Below are 21,972 nucleotides of genomic sequence, written 5' to 3'. Positions count from 1 at the left end.
ATCAGTTATATTTGGATTGTACTGCCCCCTTTTGGACCGGAGGTTACACTTTGCCATAAACTGGTGCTGATGCTAGAAAAAGGTTGCGCTGATGAATGAGCAGCTCAGCTCACATGCTGTTTCTGCTGTCTTGGCTGTTTTACAAGTATGTGTTTCATACTTAATTATCGCTAATGAAATGTGAACAAATATTGCAATTACACAGAAAGCTGAGCATGGGATATTTATTATAATACAAGTAAGTGAATGTAAATTGATATTGTATGAATAGAACTAATATCAATCAGGCGCTTTTTCTTCATTATTTGAAGTGCATACACAAAACAATCAAGCTTGTAGTGACCAAACAATGCAATATTTAAGCCTCTTTAGTACTACTACTCAGACAATTAAAATATAGTATGTTCCAAGTAGAACCACACCACAAACTACTTCCAATACTGTAGCTATTACCAGAGGCATATGACATTCTAATGTTCAGTTCTCATGAGTCACTTATTCTACAATATTTCCCTCTTTCCTCTGCATTCCTTTACTTCCAGCGCCTTTCTCCTTCCCTCCAACAAACAAACTTCTGTTTACATTGTTCAAGCTCCACTCTATTCCACTCTTGATTGGCCAGCTATTTTGATTGACATGAAGGGCAGCAGTGGATGGAGGATGACCTGATATCTCCCTTATGTTAGTACCAGGAGGAGGCGGGACTGATAGGAAAGGGAAGTGTCCTGGTAGAGGATGTGACTGTGGAAATGGGATTGGTTTTGGGAGGCAGTATGGCAGCAGGAGAGGGTGGGGAACTGGCTGGATAGCTGTCAATCAAAAGACAGACAAACACACAAAAACACAAAACTGTTGTTGGTTTCATGAATATATATCGATCAAGCTTAGGGTTGGACCGAAAGTTTAATCTCACCATAGGGTTAGGGTCTTTGACATTAGACTAACAACGTTCAGGCGGTTATGAGAGTAGGAGTTATATAGTCACACATTATGAACGACGATGACACGATAAAAGAGTATTGATAATGAACATAGTCATGGTAGAGCTACAGTTATGTTCACAATCATGGGGATGGGGGGGGCTCTCACCTCTGTCCATCGCAGCGCCTCCTCCTCCACATAGAGGGACCCCACCCTTCGAGGGAAACAGGGGGAACGGGAGAGGGTCTCTCTGGACCAGCTGAGGTAAAGCAAAGGAAGGCAACCAAGGAGATGACAGCATTTAATAGCATGACTGATTACCTTTTTGATTCATGATGATGAATGCTTAAAGCTTGAAAAAGTCCATTTATTTTGTGCATTATTTCATTATGATGCTTTAATCTGCCTTAAAACTGTCGAGTCTTCTCAACTCAATAGGATACTGACCTGGTGGCAAGGCGGGTATCCTGGGTAGTTAACCAGAATAAGTTTGCTGAAGTTGAACTTGTAGGTGAATCTCTTTCCTTTGGTCTTATGGAGGATCCTTTTATTGTAGTAGTATCTGAAGGACAAAAGGTTTATGATTTTGAAGTGCGCCAGTATGCATGTCATGTTCTCCATGCCTGTAGTGTGTCTGTGTGTTTCCCCATGTCTTGTTGTACCTCAGTGCCCTGCTCAGTTTGTCATAGTTCATGTGAGGTTTGCCCTTCCTTTCCCCCCACAGTCGGGCCAGTTTCTCCGGGTCACGGATGACGAACTCGCCCCACTCCCCGCCCCATCCGATGGCCCCGCCCTCACCCCTCCCCAGGAGCTCAAGCAGGAAGTGCCACAGCTGCACCTGCCTGGAGCCTGGGGACCACGCCGGCTTGTACGCCCAATCAGGGAACAGCACTGCTGGGGAGACAGTTGGGTAGAATCAGGGAACAGATATAGGGAGGTGGTTGTAGATACAGCTAAAGACGCGAGCAAGAAAACACACTTACTTCTGCTCCAATACGGGGACGAGAGGGATCCTATCGAAGAGTTACAGTTACACTGCATCTGAAACATGTCATCGTTTGATCAGTAAAAATATACATTGTGATAAAATGAAATTTTATCACTGTTCTCAGCAGTGCTTAAAACTTTTATAACATCTCATACATTCACTATAGATGACAAAGTGGTTGAGAAATAAAATAATTTAAAAATTCATAAGAAATATAGATTTTTTTGTATTGCTAATAACCCCCCTAAAAATATAATTCTGCATTAGGTGATTTGTTTTATTTATCTACATTTTTCTGTAAAATACAAAGGCAAGATCAAGTTTTTCCTTCTCCTTTTTTTATATAATCGAAACTTCCTTTAGGCCTTTAGCTGGTTTATCTTTGTTGCAAAGCAAAAAGGAATTCAATCACAATTCATAACCCACAATTAAGCATTTTCATCAGCAAAGCTGTGATAAAACATACACTTTATAATTGGACAAATTCGAACCTAACCTCCACATTTGTCTTAATTATATAAACCATATAAACCATAAAACCATAAATATTTAAACATAAAAAATAAGTTTCAAGGATGCATCTCAGCAAAAGATACAGTTGGTATGCAGTACTCCCATTAGTGTGGAAAAATCTATTTTTTTGTCTTTGCGTAGCATAAACTTCTACAACTGTAAACGAGAACATGTTATTGTTACCTCTGTTGCCACTGTAGTTCGGCAAAGCTGAAGCTGTGGCTTCCTCGAGTGCCCCAACAATGATCAGTTTGTCTGTTAGTCCTCCTGAAGTCTGAGAAGGATGAGGGACAGCCTGTTAGAATCAAGCTTAGACCCCCATCCCATCCACCTTTCTTTCTTATCCCCCTCCCTACCTTACCCTGCTTCTCTCTCCTTCTCTCACTCCCTCTCTCTCCTTTTCCTACATCTCCTATTCCAAGACCTAGATCTGAAAGTAGGTTTGAATTTGATCGGAAATTGACACAAAAATGACACAAAATCATATGTAATCTGTAAATAATTACAGGATTTATCTTAGTGACAATATGGGAAAAACTGATAACAACTTTTAAGACGACAACAACATACAACAAAGTACAGCAGAACATGATAAACACCTCCTCACCTGCTGTTCACACTTCTTTGAGATGTTCTTTAGTCAAGGTCAACAAGTCAGCGTACAATTGCAGTGAACAAGCTGCTACAAGGGAGACACACATTAGCTTCATTGACAGTCTAAATTACAAAATGCATAGCTGTGACAATCTCATTTACAGAAACACTTCCAGAAGATGACATTCAGTTAATTCACAGTGCAGAAATTGTCATTTTCTATCGGAAAAGAATGGGACAAAATGAGTGCAAACTCGTTTTCGTTCTCTGTCTCTCTTGCCCCCACCCATGCTCTGTCCCCTCAGAAGTGATAGCTGACACCGGAGGCTTTTAATTCCAGTGTAAATACAAATACTCCTCCAGACAGCCATCAATTATGCATGCTGCTAATTGAGTTAAATGTTGTGCTTTTTGCAGTGCAGGGATCTTGGGTCACATGCGGATAACCTGAAAGCAGACACACACACGCGCACACAGGCAGGTGGTTGTCCACACAAACACACACATAGCTATTGTAGACAGACAAGGGCCATGCACAGGTTTAAAAATGTTATTTTAATTTTATTGAACAGCGATTGAAATGTATACTTTAGCTTGAGGGTCTGTTCAGAGATGTTTATGTATGGGGTGATATATCCTTGCTAGTTATTTCCTACTGTGTAATACACTGTGCCTTTGTAAGATTTTGGACTCATCCTAGCCAGCCAGAAGGAACAACACACACAAATGGCCCAACAAATGGAAATCCGTTTCCACAAAACATCTACCCCTTCTCCAACAGCATTATCTCCACTCTGACAAAGCAATATAAAGGAAAGTTTGTGCGTACTCTGGATGTGTGTGTGTGAAGGGGGTAAATCTGGATTAGGCTTCTAAAAGGACTGTTTGTTTTACAGAAACTGATGACCCACATGCTTAATCTGGCTTCTTAGCCAGCGTTCAATCTCTTTACCCTTCTCCCCATCTTCTCATCCTCTCCCTTCATCCACTCATCCTCTGTTTCCACTCCCTCTGCCCCACACCATTATTTATATTTCCACACAGGAAAAGGGCTTACGTGACACAATATGATTCATGTCTGAATGCATGATGCTGGATGAGGTGTGTGCGTGCGTATCACAGGAGGATCATAATTGGTGTGTTAGACTGGATAATGTTATTGAGTCAAAAGAGGGCGATGCTCTGGGTCTTACGGGTCAAATCCAGTTATAAATAAGAGGGATGAAGGCGGTGTGTTTTGTCAAGGCCCAGTTTGCAATGACACAGAGTTTAATAGGAATCCTTTCCCTTGGCAGCTAAGTGCCTGAGACAGAGACTGTGTGTGTCTGTGTGTTAAAAGGACCAGATTAATGCCCAGCTATATTTCGTAAAGGGTCCAGCGAGCTAACACTAATGCCCTCTGAGCTAAAGCCACTTAAACCTAGAAGGTTACAGAAGCAATTGTCTTTCCTCTCCTTTTCCCTCTAGTCGTCCGGGGTTTTTTTTTTTTTTTTCTTGCTGACTCTTCTCTCCCTGCTCCCCCGTTTTCTCTCGGGGGAGCTGTGGTTTTTGAAAGGTTTCTCAATGCTCCTAATCCTTCCATCTCTTTGTGTCAAGGAAAAAATATATCCGCGTGAAACTCAAGAGGCCAAATGGAGCCAAGTGGTCTGTGTGTGTGTGTGTGTCTCTGAAGGAGGTCATACTGGGGAAAAAGAACTCACAAATTCATACTTTAACTTTATTCTTCCTGAATAAACAGATGAAGCCCATGTTCACATCATCATACATCATGTCTTTATTCGAGTGTAAACAAACTCTGTTCAGAGAATCAGCCAGGTGTTTCGATTGTTGGCATTAACATGATCAATAATGTACAGTCATGGATAAAACATGATCATCATTTGTAATAAATAACATTTTCAAAAGAACTGTCGCTGTCTGCTACCTGCCGTCCTGTCAAGCAGGTCGACCTTCTCATATAGCAGTATGTGTAGAGCATGATGATCTGTAGCAGTGTGTGTGTAATGTCATCATTACCGTTGAATGACATTTATTGTAACATGGCTGAAATGTGTTCAGATAGTAAAGTGTGTGTGTATGTATGTGTCTGCGCGCATGTGTTAGGTTATGATTTGGATGATCTCTCATCCAAAGGCTAGATAGGTTAGTATTAATAAACTCATTAAGCCAGGTCACAGGTAAAGGGTTACAAAAAGAACCCTTTTCAGCCACCAACATAAACAAATATAAGTTTCTCCAGGAATCCCATAGTGTTAAGCACCACAGTGCAAAATATCTGTTTAGGGTGCTTAACGCACCTTACACAGACCACAAATATATTTACAATTAAACAGAAAGCCATAAAAAACTATTACCACATTCAGAACCACTGACAAGTTACTGTTCGTTTGGTTAGTGTTTTAATATGCGTGTGCTGTGTAAGCCTTCGCTCCTGACTCTCCCTCTCTGCTGCCCTGTTCCAAACTGCCATCTTTTTCTTCTTCCTCTGTGACTGTTCCTTGACCCCCCCCCTTTAAAATGACACTCCAGCAAGGTCATAGAGTGCTGGAGTTATCTTCTATAGTTCATCCACAAGAAAAGGTCCTCATCTCAACCACACGGAAAGAGTAGTTTCACTTAATGTTAATTAGTGTACAGTATTGTAGACCTACAAGTCAAACATTTCTCACTAAAGGGGGGGGGGGGGGGGGGGGGGGGGGGGGGCGAAATAGGGGTATTTCCAGGAACAACACTAGAATTAAGTGAAATCCCCAAGAGTACGAACACAATATCAAACCTATTTCAGACCGCCAAAAGGCTCCTTCCACAAATTTAAAATCCAGTTTTTGGTATGTTAAAGTGAGTGTCAAGTGATAATAAAAGGAGAGTGTTTTGTTGTGTGTGTGGCAATGAGAATGCTAAAATATGATCTTGTTACTCTCTTTTTTAAGGCTTCCAAGCTGCTTTGGATCAAAGACAGTCCCACAGATATGCAGCATCAACACAATTTAAAAACAGACTGACTAGCTTCCCTTTGAAGACACCCTACTATATAGGCCCTAGTTGAGATTCAGCCAAACAGGGGAAGGCTGCGTTCATCATTTCACACTGGCTACGTTTTTAGTTTGATCTGATTTACGTTCATAATGCTCACCAAAATATATCTATTTTTTTGTCATGTCAAAATGCCCAGATTAAATTCATTTTAAATCAGGATTAGGACTATGTCAACTGTTAAAACTTACATAACGAGCCATGCCCTAATGCGGTTTTGACATGGATAGGTCTGAGCCACAATGAAAGCAAAGGGGAAACATTATTTTAAAATGTAAAATGAACTCCCTCTGGCCACAAGATATATATATATATATATATATATATATATATATATATATATATATATATATATATATATATACACACACACACACACACACACACATCTCCACCCCAGTTTAGAAACACACTGAACAATAACTAAAAGAGAAAAGGGAGGGGAAAGGAAAAGGAGAACTGGGGACTTGGATTTTCAGCTCAATAAATATTCTTTTTTTTCTTTCTTTTATCTGAAAAGAAAAGTCTCTCCTCCTTCATCTCGGGTCCTGTATGTGTGTATATGTGTGTGCATTGGGAGGGGGGTCTATGTGAAGTTCTGCAGGGGCTCACTAACACGCATGCAGGCCCAGTAGAAAGCCCGGCCTAGGGTGAGCAGAACCAGCAGGATCAAGACAGCCCATGAGGCATAGATGCCCTTGTAGTCCTGGGCCTGGAACCATGTGCCGGCCTGAAGATAAAGACAAAGACATAAAAAGACACAAAATGAGAATGTGTACAAAGTTGCATGTAAGAGTATACTGCCTGCTATGGTTACTGCTGCACTTGGTTGCCTCCTAGTGACATTTTTGCACCAACTTCTTGAATTGAAAACATCTCAAATAACTGTTCAGCTTTCAGTGTATAGTGTACTCACTATCAGCCCAGCAGTAGAGATGCTGAAGAGCAAGCAGAGTAGAAAACACCACAAGCTCCGCCTCCGGGGGTACCTCTGGCCAATAGAAGATCTTAGTGGTGTGTGTGTGTGTGTGTGTGTGTGTGTGTGTGTGTGGGGGGGGGGGGGGGTAAGGGGAAGAGATAGTTGTTGTTTAAAACATGGAACGGACACAAGCTGTTGTGTAAGCACTCCAGGCTGAGCTGAGATTCCTGCTGCTGCGTGCAGGAGTTAAGGAGCTTACCCCCTGAACAGGGAACGAGCTCAAGGTAAGGGAAGCTAACACAAAGCGAGAGTTCAAAGAATTGCCTTGCGGGCACTCAAACTGACATCTTTGTGGAGAGAGGGTCTATACTGCATAATTTTCCTTACAAATGTGCGAAAACCACTTTCATGGGCCACGCAACTTGATATTGACAGTGAGCTACTGGGGGAGGACAGATAGAGGTAGAGGCAGTCAACACAAACATAAAGATACTCACACTTTCCTGCAGTGAGGGCACCTGGCCAGTGTCCTGTCAGTAAATTCTGTCCACTGAAACAATGAAAAGGACTTCTGGTGAAAAAATGACATACCTAGTGCTGATGGAAGGTTTTCCAACAGCATTCACTAGCTAGACTAACAAAATACTTCCAGGCTCACCAATTTTCCAACATCATTAAAGCTACCTTGCCAAAATGTTACCGCAGGACATATGAATGTACACAACTAAAAGTGATGAGGCAAAATACCAATTGGGAGTGCTCAAACTTTATAACAAACATACAAACTACTGGGGCATGGTTACTCAAGAGAGATCTTAGTGATCCGGCGGCTATACATTGGTACCGAGACATGGGTAGATTCATCTTACGTACAAGATACATTTGTATGTGTGTAGATTAGGTCCTACCAGGAAAGTGTTGCTGCAGTGTCCACACGAGACCCTCGCTCCGGCAGGCTGGGGGTCTGGACTAGCTGGCCCAGGGTGCACTGGACCCAGGTTGATTATCCTCTTACTGAGGGGGAAAGACACACTTCATTCATAATTCTACATACAGTGTGTGACACACAGACTAACTCACTGATTCCCAAACAGCAGTAACCTAAGTAGTGAACTTTGTGAACTGCACGCAATATATTTAAGTCTTGATATATTTTTTAAATCCTTACAAAAAGGTCTCAGAAATGTCCAAGTAAGGCCACTTTCGATGACATCCAGAGAATGTCGGGGGAAACAGCGCACATCCAGACAAGTTCATTCTATTTCTTTACATATGTTGTGTAAAACACTGCCATTGTCTGTCAGTGGCTGTAATTACACCATCACATCCCCATGGTGACTCAGAGCTGCAATTTGTCTGAGCGGTATCCAGCCTCAGGGCAGCATCTGCTCTGAGGAATCATACCTCGGGCCAGATCATCATCTCCTCTGAACCATAGCGCCTGTACATCTGTCCTCCCCTGCCTTAACTCCCCTTCATCCTCATTTCAGTTTCTGCCTTGTCACACTCTCTTTCCAGCCTCCTCTCACACTGTAAATATACACCTCCCTCCCTTCCTCCCTTCCTCTCACCAGTATGGCCGGGGACAGGCGATCCTCTGGGAGGTGACTTTGCAGATGAGCAGACAGTTGCAGGGGCAGCGGACGTACTTTTTGCCGGCTGGTGCATTCTTTATTGGCTGTAGGGGGAGCCAAAGGAAATAAGACAAAGTGTCTTTAAGACAAAGTGTGTAAAAGTATTTACTTTAATAATTCAATCCAACAAGTCCGCTATTTACCCACTACCTATTTACCCCCCCCCCCATAAATAAAATCCACAAATATACAAGGTCATGTTTGACAGGGAACTGGGAGCACTCACAGGAATTCTGTTTCGCATTCTAACATTTAGCACCATTAAAGAACAAATAAGAAACTGTGTTGTCTCTTCTGTCAAAGAAAAACAAGACATGGCAGTGCGTCATGAACACCGGTCCAGGTGGGTCTCACCAGGTCAACCAGGCGTCTGCTGCTTAGACTTGACAATAAATAATTCATGTTGACGGTGCTTTTTCTCCCTACCCCCTATCATTTACAAAGTTTCAATATTTCTCAGATCATAATGATCAAAAGACATATTGATTATTGATATGAGCATATCTGTGCAGCATGTAAGACACCTGCCCGTTGTCTATACATAATAGAGAACAACCCTGGACAACAAATAGAGGACTAAGGACTAAATATTCAAAGTAACAGACCCTATCTGATGATCTTTTCTCAGTTAAAAAAAGGAGGTAAATGACAGTAGAATAAGATGTTGTTGAGGGTGAGGTTTTAGCCATTATGCCCACAGTATAAATAAGGGTAGTTGTTTTGATTGTGTCCATGATACCAGTGTGCAACAGCCGAGGAAGACACACACCAAATAAACATTTTCACAGGAACATTTATCAAAAATGACACATTGAAGGAATTAAAATTTCTGACACGGTTTGTCTCGGCAAGCACAAACGTATAGTTAATGAATATATACAATGAACTATTTGCCACGACCCATCCAGGAAAAGTAACTTTAAGAGTGTCTGGCACCTTCCATTTCATGAATCATCCGTGAGTGACCACTCCTAAGTCGTTGAATAAGCAACCACGCTCTGCACCAACACAAATTTGTACAGCAAACACAAAGCACAATGACATAGGCTAGTTTTGCGCAACCACAGTATTTGAACAGTACAGGCTAATGTGATTGGACCACCTGTGTCCCTAACCGAACAGGTGAGTAAGTGAATGTGCATGGGACCCACCGTAGCCTCGTTGCAGACCCCACACTTGACCACATGCTGGTGGGTCTTGCCCTCTACGGAGATAAGGCTTTGGCATACTCTGCAACTGATGACAGGGGCACTGCCACTCTCTGGGGAGGTGAGGGGAGAGTACGGAGGGGGGTCCTCCCCCAGGAGCACAGAGGGCTGGGTGGGACTGGGGAACGGAGGGAAGCCTAGGGAGAACAAGGGGAGAGAGAGAGGGGGGGGGGGAGGCAGAGAGAAAGAGAGAGAGAGAGAGAGAGAGAGAGAGAGAGAGAGAATGAAACCAAGACAGAAAATAAGGTGGTGGATGGCAATTAAATGTACAATACATCAGTCTGTATTAGTCACACGAGTTGTGGAATGAAGGTTTAAAAGGGCAAAACTTTTTTTTCTCCTCTGAATTAGGATTAACAAAACAATGAGATTAGGTATTAAGGGCAAATAAAAAGGGCTTTGTAAACAGACGGCAGGAATGTATGACCGAGATTACTTGGGTGTGCAAGCTTTGTATTATACTACCTGACCTTATACATGCATGAGATGCAGGCATTTGATTGATGCATTAAGCAAACCCAGCTAGGCCTACTACTGTGGCATTGGAAGCTTAATGCTACAAAGTTGTTTCTATATTTGGACACAAGTCACTACATTCTGGCGTTTATCTCCTGTAACTATTAGCATGCGGATGGCCATTCCAAGGCCGATCAAATCAGATGTTTTGCTGAATGTGGTGGCTAGGCTTCTGGCTAACAGATGTAGCGTGACGCTGTCTACTGCCAGCAGGTGGGATGATAACAAATTAATCTCCCTAACACAATGTTTGAGTTGAATATTACAAATGCAGCGAAGAGCATCATGTAGAATTGGTAATATAAAAAACATGCGAGCTATTTTATATTTGGCTAATAGGCCGGCATGATGCTGGCATCAGACAATGTCCAGTTAGCAAGCTACAGTACCAGTGCTCTGCTGATTTCAGTGAGCTTGCTAGCTAACAGTGCAGTACTTGGTGTAGCAACCATGAAATTATTCCCCTTGAGCATCCCCCAGTGCATACTACGAGTGCATCTACTATAACGATATATTTTACTGTACGCTTTAAGTATTCGACAGCCAGACATCCACAATACATGTTTTACATTCTTCTAGCTTGCTATCATCACACAAGGCCAATTCTTTGTCAGCTAGCTTGCGAAGTAGCTATCTAGCTAGACTACTGTACAGTACTAGCTAACATTAGCTTGTCGCTAACCTATGCTATCCCTATGGATACTCACTTTGTGGTTTATTTGGCAAACCATAAGGAGGTGCACCAGGAGACACTCCACCGTTACCGCTGCCAGGAGCACCATCTCCAAGATCTGACAGTAACGGGGACCTCTCGCCGTCCGCCATACCGTTAGCAAGGCGTGAGGGAGTTGGACCGTGCAATGTACCGTTATGGAGTCCGCTGTGTATTGTTGTGTCGGAAACGCATGCGTCACATGATCATTCGATGCTGCGGTAACCCACGCCCCTCACCAACTCCCAAATATTTTTTGCTCAATAAAAAAGCAGATATTGTGCTATGAAGGCAACCAGCAACAGAAACAGCAACCAGAATTCTGTATATTAAAGACAGGGGACTGAGCAAGGTAGTAAGAATAGGCTTTATTAATAAAAATACAGTATATTTTGCACAAGACCAACTTGTCATATCCCATCAAACTAAGTTTTGATGGGATGTTTTACATTTTCATCACTTGTTAAGCTCCTGCCTTAATACATGTTCCCAAAGCAGATCACTGAACAAGTCACAGAGTACTTGAGCATTCCCTCGTCTTCTCTCTCATGACAGGTTAATAGAATCCATGAGGCGGTTCATGAGTAGAGTGACCTCCAGCGTCTCCTGTTCGCTGAAGAACTTGGCCTTTGCCTCCTGACTGTGGACCGGGTGTGGAAGATGTAAACCTAGTCGACTGTAAGAGAGACAAGAAGGGTTTAGGGGGGAAAACAGTAGATACAGAGAAAGAGACATTAAATATGTTGAGATCAATAGTAACAGTGGCCTCAACGCCAAATGATTCCCAAATTCCACGGTACAAATAGAGGCACTGATATTAAAATCCCAGCACAATGATGTCAGTACATTGTTAAAGGGGTCTTACTATTTTGGTGTTCGAAGATCAAGAAATGTCTCCTTTACATCCAAAACGACATCAGTTGCTTTTGTATCAGGCAGCTTGATTTTCACCTTAGAAGTCAAAGTTAACATTTTCAAATATGGAATAGAACCAGAATATAATATGCATTATACCTTATGGAAGATAGTAATGCGTCTCCATGGTTACCAGCATGCCCTCACAGCACATGGAGGAGGGGTCTTTCCTGCTCATCCCCAGAAACAGATCCTCTGTCCCAACATTCTGCCTTAGTATTACTTCATATCTGCACACACACGCATAACACGCAAACACCAGCTTAGAGTCTCATACAATTACAAGGGTATGAAAGGGTTGTTGTGGAAGAGATGATGATCATGACCAGTCTTGAATATCTTAAAGACTGACAGGTAATTAAGGGTTTGTTGAACAATGATAGAAGTGTCTGCTTAATGAATAATATGTAAATAAAATGTAATTAACCTACTGAGGTTAAGTCTAATTCAAATGTATCATATCTCTGCAAGATACATAAACAACTATGCTATGCTATATCCTATGCTCTAAGGTTAATGTTTAGCAGAGTTATGTGGGAGAATCCTATGCTAAGGTTAATCAAAATCTGAACTAATGACTTACTCTGGCTGGGGACGTGGGTCAGCGACGTCATCATACTGGCCCCCCTCTGACACTTCTTCCTCACTCCAAATATCCTTGCTGTTCCTCTGAGCATAAGGTGTTGTTGCTAAATAAATAGACTGTTAGTAAACAGAGACATAATCAAGGCGGATATGCAGATGTATGTGAGCTCTGTTATTACCTTCTTTTGTATCTTTGGATGAAGCACAGTGCCCAATATGTCCTGGGCCCATTTTGGCAATTGGTTTCGCACTCTGTAAAAAATAAAAACACGGTTTCATTCACCACTACGATTTGTTGTATCTGGTTATAATGATGTCTCTGTAGCTGTATCTGTTTCAAATCATGCCGAGGAGGAAGATTGTCTTCAGTTGTTTTCCCACTGAAGGAAACTTACTTTGCAGTCATCGTTTTCGTCCTGCGTCGTTAGCAAGGCAGAGAGCGCCTGCAAGTTCTGGAACGATGATAGATCCATTCTGAGCACTGGAACGATTTGTACACTTCTTACGATAACTTACAGTGAATAATACACAATGCCAACATTTCATATAACTTAAACTGTTGATTTGTTGACGTTAAATAACTGAATGAAGAATTTACTCACAGTACCATGTGACGGGTCAGTGTTTTGGGGGATTTTGTTTCCCAGGATACGCTTAGCTTTTTTTGCTGCCATGGAAACCGACGTCATATTATTTTCAAAGTGGGTGTGGCTACAGAATTTGGATTCCGATCTGCAAAACGCTCAGTTATTGGGTTTGAACATAGATATATATATGAAGGCTTTTATATATATCCTTTATATATAGGCCTATCTATGGGTTTGAACGGCAGGGGCGAAAAAATTAACAGGGTACCCATTATTTACCATGGGGCCCCACCAGCGTAACAATGCATTCATATTTTATTTAGCTTTATTTTGTCATAATTGGAAAAAAGACTGTCCCAGGAATTTTTGTTGTGATACTGGTTGAAAGTATTCATACTGCAGAAACAATCATGTGTCAGTTTTATGTCACTTCATGATGTATGAATTCAAGGAGACATGAAGCATATTCACCATGCTTTCATAGTCTATCAATAAAGAACCTGTGATTTCTTAGGATTTTCCTCATAATGTTTGTGTTATTCTAGTCTTAAATTTCTGGTTCCACAGTTTGTTGTACTGTTTCTTTGCTACTGCTGCATTCTGTCCTTTTTTTATTCAATTCCATCTCTGCCTAAAGGAGGCTTTTTTTCAGGTTATTCAAAAAAAGCTTTTGCTAAAAAGTATGGTATGCTACTAGCTAATAACTGTCTTTAGGTATGTTTCTACACGCTCACTCTTCCAACTGTACCACCTTGTTTGTACATATCAACATAGCAATACACTCAGATTAGATTATGTTAATGATATATTAAAGAAGACAAGACATTTACAAAGTTTAACCATGATACATAACATTTATTCACAAGTTATATTGATCTGCTAATTATTTATGTTAATTACATGACCAGGAAATAAAGCATATTCAAACTCAAACAACATATTACATGTTCTTATTGCTTTATTCTAAAATCCCAAGTTTTTGAATGGAAACTTACTATAACAGACAAAAACATACTGTAGTACTTGAAACCAAAATAAAAGGAACATTTTCAATTCAATGAATATGAAGCTTTTTGACTTTAGGAACAAGATGCTTCATTTGTCATGGATAATCCACTTGTTTTCATATGTATATTTCAAGGGCTGCAATTGCATCTTTTTTTCCAAATTTGAACCATTCCTCAGGAATTGTTCCATTACCTTGGAACTTCTTTTTGTAATGCTTCTCCAAGTCACTTTTAAATCTGCAGATGAACCACTTCCAGTAAGGCAGCTCAGATAAGTCAGCTGTAATGCTCCAGCAAGACAGATCGGGACCACCTGTGCGATATTCTTTGTAGAGAAAATGTTCATCCAAGATGTGAAAACTCCGATCACTTGCCACAACAGTCTGACAAAAATCAACAGCAAGGTCATCTGTTAGATAAAAATTTACCCCACATACTCCACTGGCACGATGGAAAGGGATACTATGATCTGTTGAATGTCCCTCAATGGTATTTGTACAGCAGGCATGACAGAAGGGACACTTGACCCAGCAGCACTGACAAAGGTGTTCAATAAGACTCTCCTCAGGTCTCCCTTTAAGTAGCTCCTTCTTTAGAAGACTTGTATCTTCAAGGCTTGTTTCAAACTCTTTGGTGATGGTAGCAAGACCTTTCTGAATGAGCTGCTCTAGGAAATCAAAATCAGTAATGTCTTCGGTTTTAGCCTCATTTGGGAAAGTGTCTGTAAACTTAAGTTTATCGGAGAGTTCATCCGACAAGCTTGTGATCCATTGTTTAACTTTTTCTTTAGATTTGTTTTTTGTAACCTTTGTGGTGGCAGATGCCATTGCACATACTACGTCTTTCTTTTTGTGCTCTAAAGTCTTCTTGATCAGGGTGGTTACTTTAGGATGATTTTGTGTGTTGACATACTTCTTAACTGTTTCTTTGATGAACTTCTCAAAATGCTCCCTTGGATAGTGCACATATTCCATGAACATATCAAAGTTTTCCTCCTCTGCAAGTGACTTCAGGATGTGTTTTTCCAAGTTAGATCTGTTTCCACACAGTTCTGGTAAACAGGCCCTCATATCTGTTGCCAAATCAATGGTAGCTTGTTCATAGATAGCATGGGAAATAGATGCATTCAGTTTATTACAAATGAGCTCACTAAGCACAGTTGTTGAATTTGCACCTTGCAGGTATTTCTGAAAAACACTGTAGTATTCTGATTTCTTGGCCTGAAGTTGAACATGAGCCGCATTACGATTTATGAATTCCCTGTGGAGTGCAGAAAATGTTACCTCAACTTGTTTACACACAAAGAGGGATAGATCCACAATAAACCCCTTCCTGAAGACATATTTCGTAATATTTGATTGAAAATCCAGAACTTCATCTTGGACGTGACGCACAATTTCTTGCATGTATCTGCTGCTATAGCCACTTGTGCTAATTGGCTTGCTCAGGACATTTTTTTCAGAACCCTTCATGATTCTTTGGATCAATACTCTAATGGCATTTTGATCTTCTGATGATAAGAATAAAGTTGCTGTCACTTTTTCCATTAGTTTGTCAAACTTCGAAAAATGTGTTTTCCTTTGGAATGTTTGCAAGTAGTTGGTGTAGTCACCCAATTTGCGAATGTGAGGAAACTCTTGAGCAGATATCCGGTCATATACTAATGAAGGTTCATGGATTTCAGTGAGGATTTTGGTCACTTCATGTGCCATGTCAATCTCTTGAATGGGCTGTGTGTTTTTGGTTAAATCGATTACCCATTTTCCCCATAATTCATCAAATGCAGTTTCTTGCTGTTTTTTCCCCATTTCCTTTCCTTTTATATCCAAAGCAAGTTCTTTGCTCTTTTGAAATAGTTTGTCTTCATAGTCCATCTTCTTCTCCTCTAGCATCTTCAAAGCCTTCTTCTGTTCTATAACTCCCTCTAGCTTTTTTGTGGTCACTTTAACAAGGTCGTTGATAAGTGACTTGATATTATCTTCAAATCTCCCTTTCCATTGTATTAGGATCTCTTTGTCACTGTCTTCACTGAAGTACTTTTCCATTGCTATAATCACATTCTTGCCCAAAGCAGCAAAGATATTTTCCTCAACCATGGTCAATTTTCCGTTTTCAATCTTTTGGCATATTGTTTTTTCAACTTCAAGCATGGCACATCTAAGTTCCCAGGTCCATTTTCCATATTCGGTCTCAAGTTTCCTGTGCACTGCTATTTCTTTTGTGTTTTTGAAGCTAAAAACAAACTTCTCATTTAGCAGTGCATCCCACAAGTCTTGGATGCTGCTTTGGAACTGCGAGAGGGTGATGCCACCTGATTGTGATGCTTTTGAGATGATCAAGTCCTTAAGCTCCAGAACATCCCTACTATACCTAGGATTTGGTGGGGCCATAGGTGGGCTTCCCTCCCATAGCTGGGCAAAGTATTTTACATCTCTTTGAATGTCGAATGCAATGACGTCACTGAAGCACTCAACATTACATACCTCTTCTTTGGCTGCTAGCTGAGTCATTTCATCCAGTTTCTCTTGTAGGCGCCTTTTCCCCTCCATGTTTTGCTCCCCTGCAGCTATATCTCCAACATTCTGATGTACAAACACACAACTGGGAGATAAATTCACCTTCTTCATCCTCATGAAGGCCTGGACAGCTATCTGAATGATGTCCTGCATCTCAGCAGGATTCTCCCCAAAGATGTTAATCAAGGTCATGTTTCCAAGGCCAATGACAAAGGTGGCTAGCTCATTGTCATGGTGGAGGGTTGCCCTGCCCGCCAGCTCAAGAGCTCGAAGTCCCTCCGTGTCGATGACAACAACAAAGTCAATTTTCAATTCTGCTCTTTTATCATCAGCTACTTTCATCAACTGCATGAATGCCCCTCTGGTACACCTTCCAGCACTGACAGCAAACTGCAGTCCAAACATAGCATTCAGCATGGTAGATTTACCAGTGCTTTGAATGCCTAACACAGATAGAACAAAGACTCTCTGATCACCCAGTTTTTTGATGACCTGATCCAGAACACTTTTGATCCATGTTAGGGGTACATGAGCAGCATCACCATCCATCAGCTCAACAGGATGTCCTGATATCATGAGTTCTGCAGCCAGTTCAGGAAGGTTACATACCACTTCAGCGTTTCCTAAAGATGCATAGGCCTCGTAAATCTGCCCTATTTCCCTGAAGAGGTGCTCAAGGCCGAAAGTTGCAGCAAGCAGTTCCACTGAAATATTTTCCAGTTCCTTTTGTTGGTTTGCCAGTTGTTCGGTTTTAACATGTTTCTTCTTCAAATTCAGGACTTCGGACCACTTTTCATTATATTTGTGATGAATATGTGAAAGCTCATTTGATGAGAGCTCATCCAACTGGATCCCTACCCACTTGAGAAAAAACAATCTTTCTCTCCCAGTCAGAGACTGCAAATTAGCAACAAACAGCTGCAGGTATTCACTGAAAGCACACTTCTTTTGTTCTTTTCGAATTTGCTTCATTTCCTTTTGTATCCTGCTATTTTCTATCTCAATGTGTCCTGTAAGGCGGTAGAGCTCTTTATTTTTGTCACACCACTTGTGCCAGAGTTCTCCTTGACATGGCAGGGTATTTTGTTTGATGGTTGAAAGCTGGATTCCTTTGATAAGTACTTTCATACTCAGTGCAGCATTCTTCCCTGTTAGGCAGTCCTCATAGTTCTCATTCACTTGGACTTCAGTGTTCTTGACCATTTCCTGAAGTTGGAAGGTACATGAAGATCCAGACAAACTTTCACTTATAATCTTCTGCAATGCCTCAGATACATCGGCCTGACTTAGGTCTCTCAATCCCATTTTGTACTTTCCCTTCATGGCAGTGGCAGGAGTGTTTTCATCAGTGAAAAGACAAATGAGAGGTTTATTAGACTTGAAAAGCTTCTGTAAAACGGCCTTTGTTTTTTCATCTTTCCCTGGACTTGTTATGAGAACAATGTTGACAGAGGCACTCTCACTCAGAATATTACGATGCTTTTCATTTGCTACAGCATCACCATGGAGATTGCAGAAAGCAACACAGTCATTGAAAGCATCAGTGGGCTGTCCAGAAGGGCAGTACCAGGCTATCTCCACAACACCATCCATCAGGAGACTGCTTTTGGTGCTACCCGGGCAGTTCCTATGAAAGAAAGTGCTATGGCGAGGATTCATCAAGTTGCTCAGCAGCTGAGATTTAGAAGTGGGGATGGAGCCAAGTCTAAAGACTGCCACCATTGGTGTCTTTGCTTGGGAAATTGGCATACTTTTGCTGGTAGTTGTGTTTGAATCATCAGTTGACTTCCAGCTTTTTTTAATCTGCCTGAATGCCCATAAAGGGCATTCAATTTCTTTGGTAATCAGATTTGGCACAAGAAAAGGCAAAGCATACTGGCACAGTGACAACTTTGAAACTATGTACTGCTGGAGAAAGGTATCTGAGCAATGAAACACTGCCATTTGCAGGTCCATTGGATGAACATGAGATTGCAGGTTTCCACTGTCTGCAGTGGTTGTGTTTTCTTCAAAGAAGTCATCAAAAGAACTGTCCTCTACATGGGTGTGATCACTAGACTCTTTCACCATAGTACTTCTACATGTGTAGTCCATTGCCAATATCTTCTGAAGAAAAATACAAACAAGTTCTTTTTCTGTCAGTGTCTCTTGTTGCCGGGGTGAGGATGGGTTGATGACCAGTACATCTGCCATTGTAAGTTTGTCTTCATACCTACGTAGAAGGTTAAGCCTGCTCAGGAGCTCCCCTACTTCAACACAAATTGACAGTTTATTTTCTGTTGAATCTTCTGTATGTGGTTTTCCTTCAAGAAAATGCTGCTTCTTGTCTTCTCCCTTGAAAATTGAACACATGCAATGTCAGTATTAAGTATCCTATCAAGACAATACAACATCAAATTGTTTATTGCAAAACATCTAGATTTTTATATTGATGTGTAAGTGCAACTGTAGAGCACAAAATGATGACAATTTACTTTTTAAATTATTTTAGAGCGGACTGATGGAACAAGAGTCATTTTTTTACCATTATACATTGGCTGATTCCAAGTGGATAAGGATTATAATGAAAGCATCTGTAGTAAAGAAAATACAACTTTGAAGCTTGAATACTTACCACACACACGTTTCCACCAACACACTCTGTCTCACCTAGAAAGAAAATTGAAAAACTATTACTATAATATGTGTATTATTAACTATAACTAGTATATACTATAAATTATTTTGTCAACTACCGGTATATTAATCGATATAAAAGGTTAATCATCTTCAGTATAATCATCATAGAATATAAATCTTAAAAAAGAATTGATTTTGTTTCTTGGTGACTAAGAACCTTGTATAAGAATGACAAAAACCAACCTGATTCCGTTTGTTCAAGACTTTGTCCTTTGTGGTGTTTCGCCTTTGCCTTCAGATGCTCTTGTCTCCGTTGTATCTCGTCCTCATACATCTTTACAGTGTAGCCATGCAGTTTGTTTTCAGATACCAATAAATTGATCTTCTCAACCAATGACAACATTTCCGTTGGATCATTCATAAGCTTGTTACAGATGTGATACCGGCCTCCATATTTTTCCATCAGCTCTATGAAAGCACATTTCCCCTTCAGATCATCAATCAGTGTCTCTCGTTCCTTAACATTCTCATATGTGAAAAGACTCACTGCACACTCAGTATATCTTTCACCAAGTATTTCTTGAAGTCTTTCTGGTCCAGTTCTGTCAGTACTGGTATGCTGACCCAGTGGTTTAAGTAAGAGGAAAGCATTGACGTCCTGGTTATTTCTCTTAAGTTGACTGCAAAGCTGTTTTTGCAGTGCTTTTTCAAAGTCTACACCATTAAGGCCCAACATATTGATGACAGAGATGTGTCGTCCTGATAAGTCATAAAGTCTTGATGCAATCTGTGAATATTCATCTACTTCATTATAGAGGTCGTCTTGGTAAAGAAGCAGATTTTCTGTTCCAATCGTCACTGCATCAACGTCACCAACCAATGCAATTGTCAGATGAGGTGTCACTAAAACAGAAATGAGGTTGTCATGAGTGAGAATTTGTTAACTTCACATACAATATAGCTTTGTTTTTATTTTGTCCATCTCACCATTTTTCAATGGGAAACCTGAGTTACCCATGGCCCTGGACGTAGTATCACTCATGTCATAATGTTCTTTCTCATTCCCTTTGGCATCAACCGCAAAAAGTTTATTCTGCGAAGATCAAAATGTTTTCTATTAAATCAAGTGTAATCAGATTGTTGGATTGTAAAAAGGAGAACATTTTATTTTTAAAATCTACTCTAATGTAAAACGATAGCTTTTCCTACCTCCATTTTGACTTTGATGTCCTATGCAACAGTACTGAGAACTGAGTAAGAAGTAAAGTAAAACCATTTTTATTACCCTACATATTTGTGAATCAATAATACACTGTTTAGTACTCAAAGTGTTCCCAGCAAACACACATGAAAGATTGTCCGGGGGGGGGCGGGGTGTTCGTGCATGTGATATCACTCCAAGCTTTTGATCCAATTTGAGAACCCTGCTGAGCGAGCAAGGGGAGATTTGGAACATAGTAAAATATATTTAGCCGAAATAGCCTATTTAAGAGAAATTGTACGCCCCCCCAAAAAACGTACAAATATGCCACAAACAATCGGTGAATTGGAGAAGGTAAAGGCGTTTCAATATCACAAAACTAGAAATTCATAACTTACCTTGTTGCTTTCAACTTTTCATTCTGTCCGATCAGTGGCTGGAAATAAAAAATGCACCCGTTTTCAAAGCTAACAAAAACAACATGAACATTACAATTAGATGGGGTCACAAAAATGAAACTAAATTCCTACAATACCCCAACAGGAAACAGTGACATAGACCAAGGCAACAACACATTGCAAACATACAGAATTAATATTTAAAATAATTATAGGCAAACACAGGCTACCCAAAACACAGACAGCCGATAAGATGACACCATCAGCTTTCCCGACACTCGCTGTAATCAGCACCGGCTTCAAAGTAGGCTACAAACAAACCCACAGTGTACAACATGACCGATTTACTCGCGCAGTTTTGCATTTGGTGAATAACATACTAGTACAAGCATTCTTAAGACACGTTAAAAAAAGACTCAAATTTACATGCTGCCGGCGTGCACCCCAAGTTCGGATGTAACCCTACAAGCTCACACCCAATTATATTGGCACAAGCCTTAGGCGTGGCCTTATCGTCACACCCTCTGCAGCCACCACATTCTTGAGAAAAGATAAGACAATTCACCGATCAGTCAGATAACAGAACATGATGTAGGCCTATGGAATCTTGTAGCTTTTAATGTTTTAGAACTAAACTACCTCCTCTGAACACGCCTATCAGAAAATGTCAGACATTTTTGCGGTGTCATACATGTAGCCTATTGAGTATACCCGCACCAATAATGTAATTTTATATTGGAGTACACTCACTTCTCTGGTCACGACTACATAACAATCTGTATACCTATTGCACCATTATGTCAAAAACTATTTTACATTGCCATACATTCAATATGCCCAGTAGCAATACAGTATTTAAGAAATATATGATACTCACTCGTGCAAATGCATTCCTTGTTCTTGCATATGGTCAGCAACTGAGTCAAACAACTTATTTCACTAACCTACTCCCCGAGCCGATTGGATTGAGAGCGTTTTTTTTCAACTTTTAACCTAAAATAGAATGTCCTGATTTCTATGAAGTCACGTGTCTTCAGAAAACATGTACCACTTTATTCCACTAGTAGGCATAGGAGTTGTTCTTCAGAGAATGCTTTCTTACCCTC

At 40.7% G+C, this 21,972-nt stretch overlaps 3 protein-coding genes across 3 annotated transcripts; all 3 read right to left on the bottom strand.

Moving 5' to 3' along the window:
• Positions 1 to 6,401: 6,401 nt before the first annotated feature.
• Positions 6,402 to 11,166, bottom strand: pip4p1a (phosphatidylinositol-4,5-bisphosphate 4-phosphatase 1a). Its single transcript, XM_067253306.1, has 7 exons — positions 11,034 to 11,166; positions 9,754 to 9,947; positions 8,540 to 8,646; positions 7,877 to 7,982; positions 7,466 to 7,518; positions 6,966 to 7,056; positions 6,402 to 6,779 (listed from the first exon to the last, which is right to left on the bottom strand). The coding sequence occupies exons 1-7, from the start codon at positions 11,149 to 11,151 to the stop codon at positions 6,636 to 6,638; spliced, it is 813 nt and encodes a 270-aa protein (XP_067109407.1). The 5' UTR covers positions 11,152 to 11,166; the 3' UTR covers positions 6,402 to 6,635.
• A 234-nt stretch (positions 11,167 to 11,400) lies between these two features.
• Positions 11,401 to 12,815, bottom strand: dnaaf6 (dynein axonemal assembly factor 6). Its single transcript, XM_067253812.1, has 5 exons — positions 12,718 to 12,815; positions 12,537 to 12,642; positions 12,087 to 12,183; positions 11,904 to 11,989; positions 11,401 to 11,714 (listed from the first exon to the last, which is right to left on the bottom strand). The coding sequence occupies exons 1-5, from the start codon at positions 12,767 to 12,769 to the stop codon at positions 11,585 to 11,587; spliced, it is 471 nt and encodes a 156-aa protein (XP_067109913.1). The 5' UTR covers positions 12,770 to 12,815; the 3' UTR covers positions 11,401 to 11,584.
• A 1,153-nt stretch (positions 12,816 to 13,968) lies between these two features.
• Positions 13,969 to 20,921, bottom strand: LOC136959198 (interferon-induced very large GTPase 1-like). Its single transcript, XM_067253463.1, has 6 exons — positions 20,867 to 20,921; positions 20,477 to 20,517; positions 20,255 to 20,360; positions 19,511 to 20,170; positions 19,263 to 19,297; positions 13,969 to 18,982 (listed from the first exon to the last, which is right to left on the bottom strand). Exons 2-6 carry the CDS (start codon positions 20,480 to 20,482, stop codon positions 14,249 to 14,251), a joined length of 5,541 nt encoding a protein of 1,846 aa, XP_067109564.1. The 5' UTR covers positions 20,483 to 20,517; positions 20,867 to 20,921; the 3' UTR covers positions 13,969 to 14,248.
• Positions 20,922 to 21,972: the final 1,051 nt, after the last annotated feature.

This window comes from Osmerus mordax, chromosome 16 (genome assembly GCF_038355195.1).
Source record: "Osmerus mordax isolate fOsmMor3 chromosome 16, fOsmMor3.pri, whole genome shotgun sequence".
Classification (NCBI taxonomy): Eukaryota; Metazoa; Chordata; class Actinopteri; order Osmeriformes; family Osmeridae; genus Osmerus; species Osmerus mordax.
This window is presented reverse-complemented; position numbering and strand designations above follow the sequence as displayed.

Bases quoted from the DNA above. Each gene is read 5' to 3' on its own strand.
- pip4p1a (XM_067253306.1), bottom strand. From the start codon at position 11,151: ATGGCGGACGGCGAGAGGTCCCCGTTACTGTCAGATCTTGGAGATGGT. The intron at 7,519-7,876 runs GTAGGACCTAAT...TCATTGTTTCAG, and splicing joins ACTGCAGCAACACTTTCCTG to TGGACAGAATTTACTGACAG. The intron at 6,780-6,965 runs GTGAGTACACTA...CTTTATCTTCAG, and splicing joins TCTCTACTGCTGGGCTGATA to GCCGGCACATGGTTCCAGGC.
- dnaaf6 (XM_067253812.1), bottom strand. From the start codon at position 12,769: ATGGGCCCAGGACATATTGGGCACTGTGCTTCATCCAAAGATACAAAA. The intron at 12,184-12,536 runs GTAAGTCATTAG...GTGTGTGTGCAG, and splicing joins GACCCACGTCCCCAGCCAGA to ATATGAAGTAATACTAAGGC. The intron at 11,990-12,086 runs GTAACCATGGAG...TTGACTTCTAAG, and splicing joins TGTGCTGTGAGGGCATGCTG to GTGAAAATCAAGCTGCCTGA.
- LOC136959198 (XM_067253463.1), bottom strand. The intron at 20,171-20,254 runs GTGAGATGGACA...TTTCTGTTTTAG, and splicing joins AGGTTTCCCATTGAAAAATG to TGACACCTCATCTGACAATT. The intron at 18,983-19,262 runs GTAAGTATTCAA...TCAATTTTCAAG, and splicing joins TTGGTGGAAACGTGTGTGTG to GGAGAAGACAAGAAGCAGCA.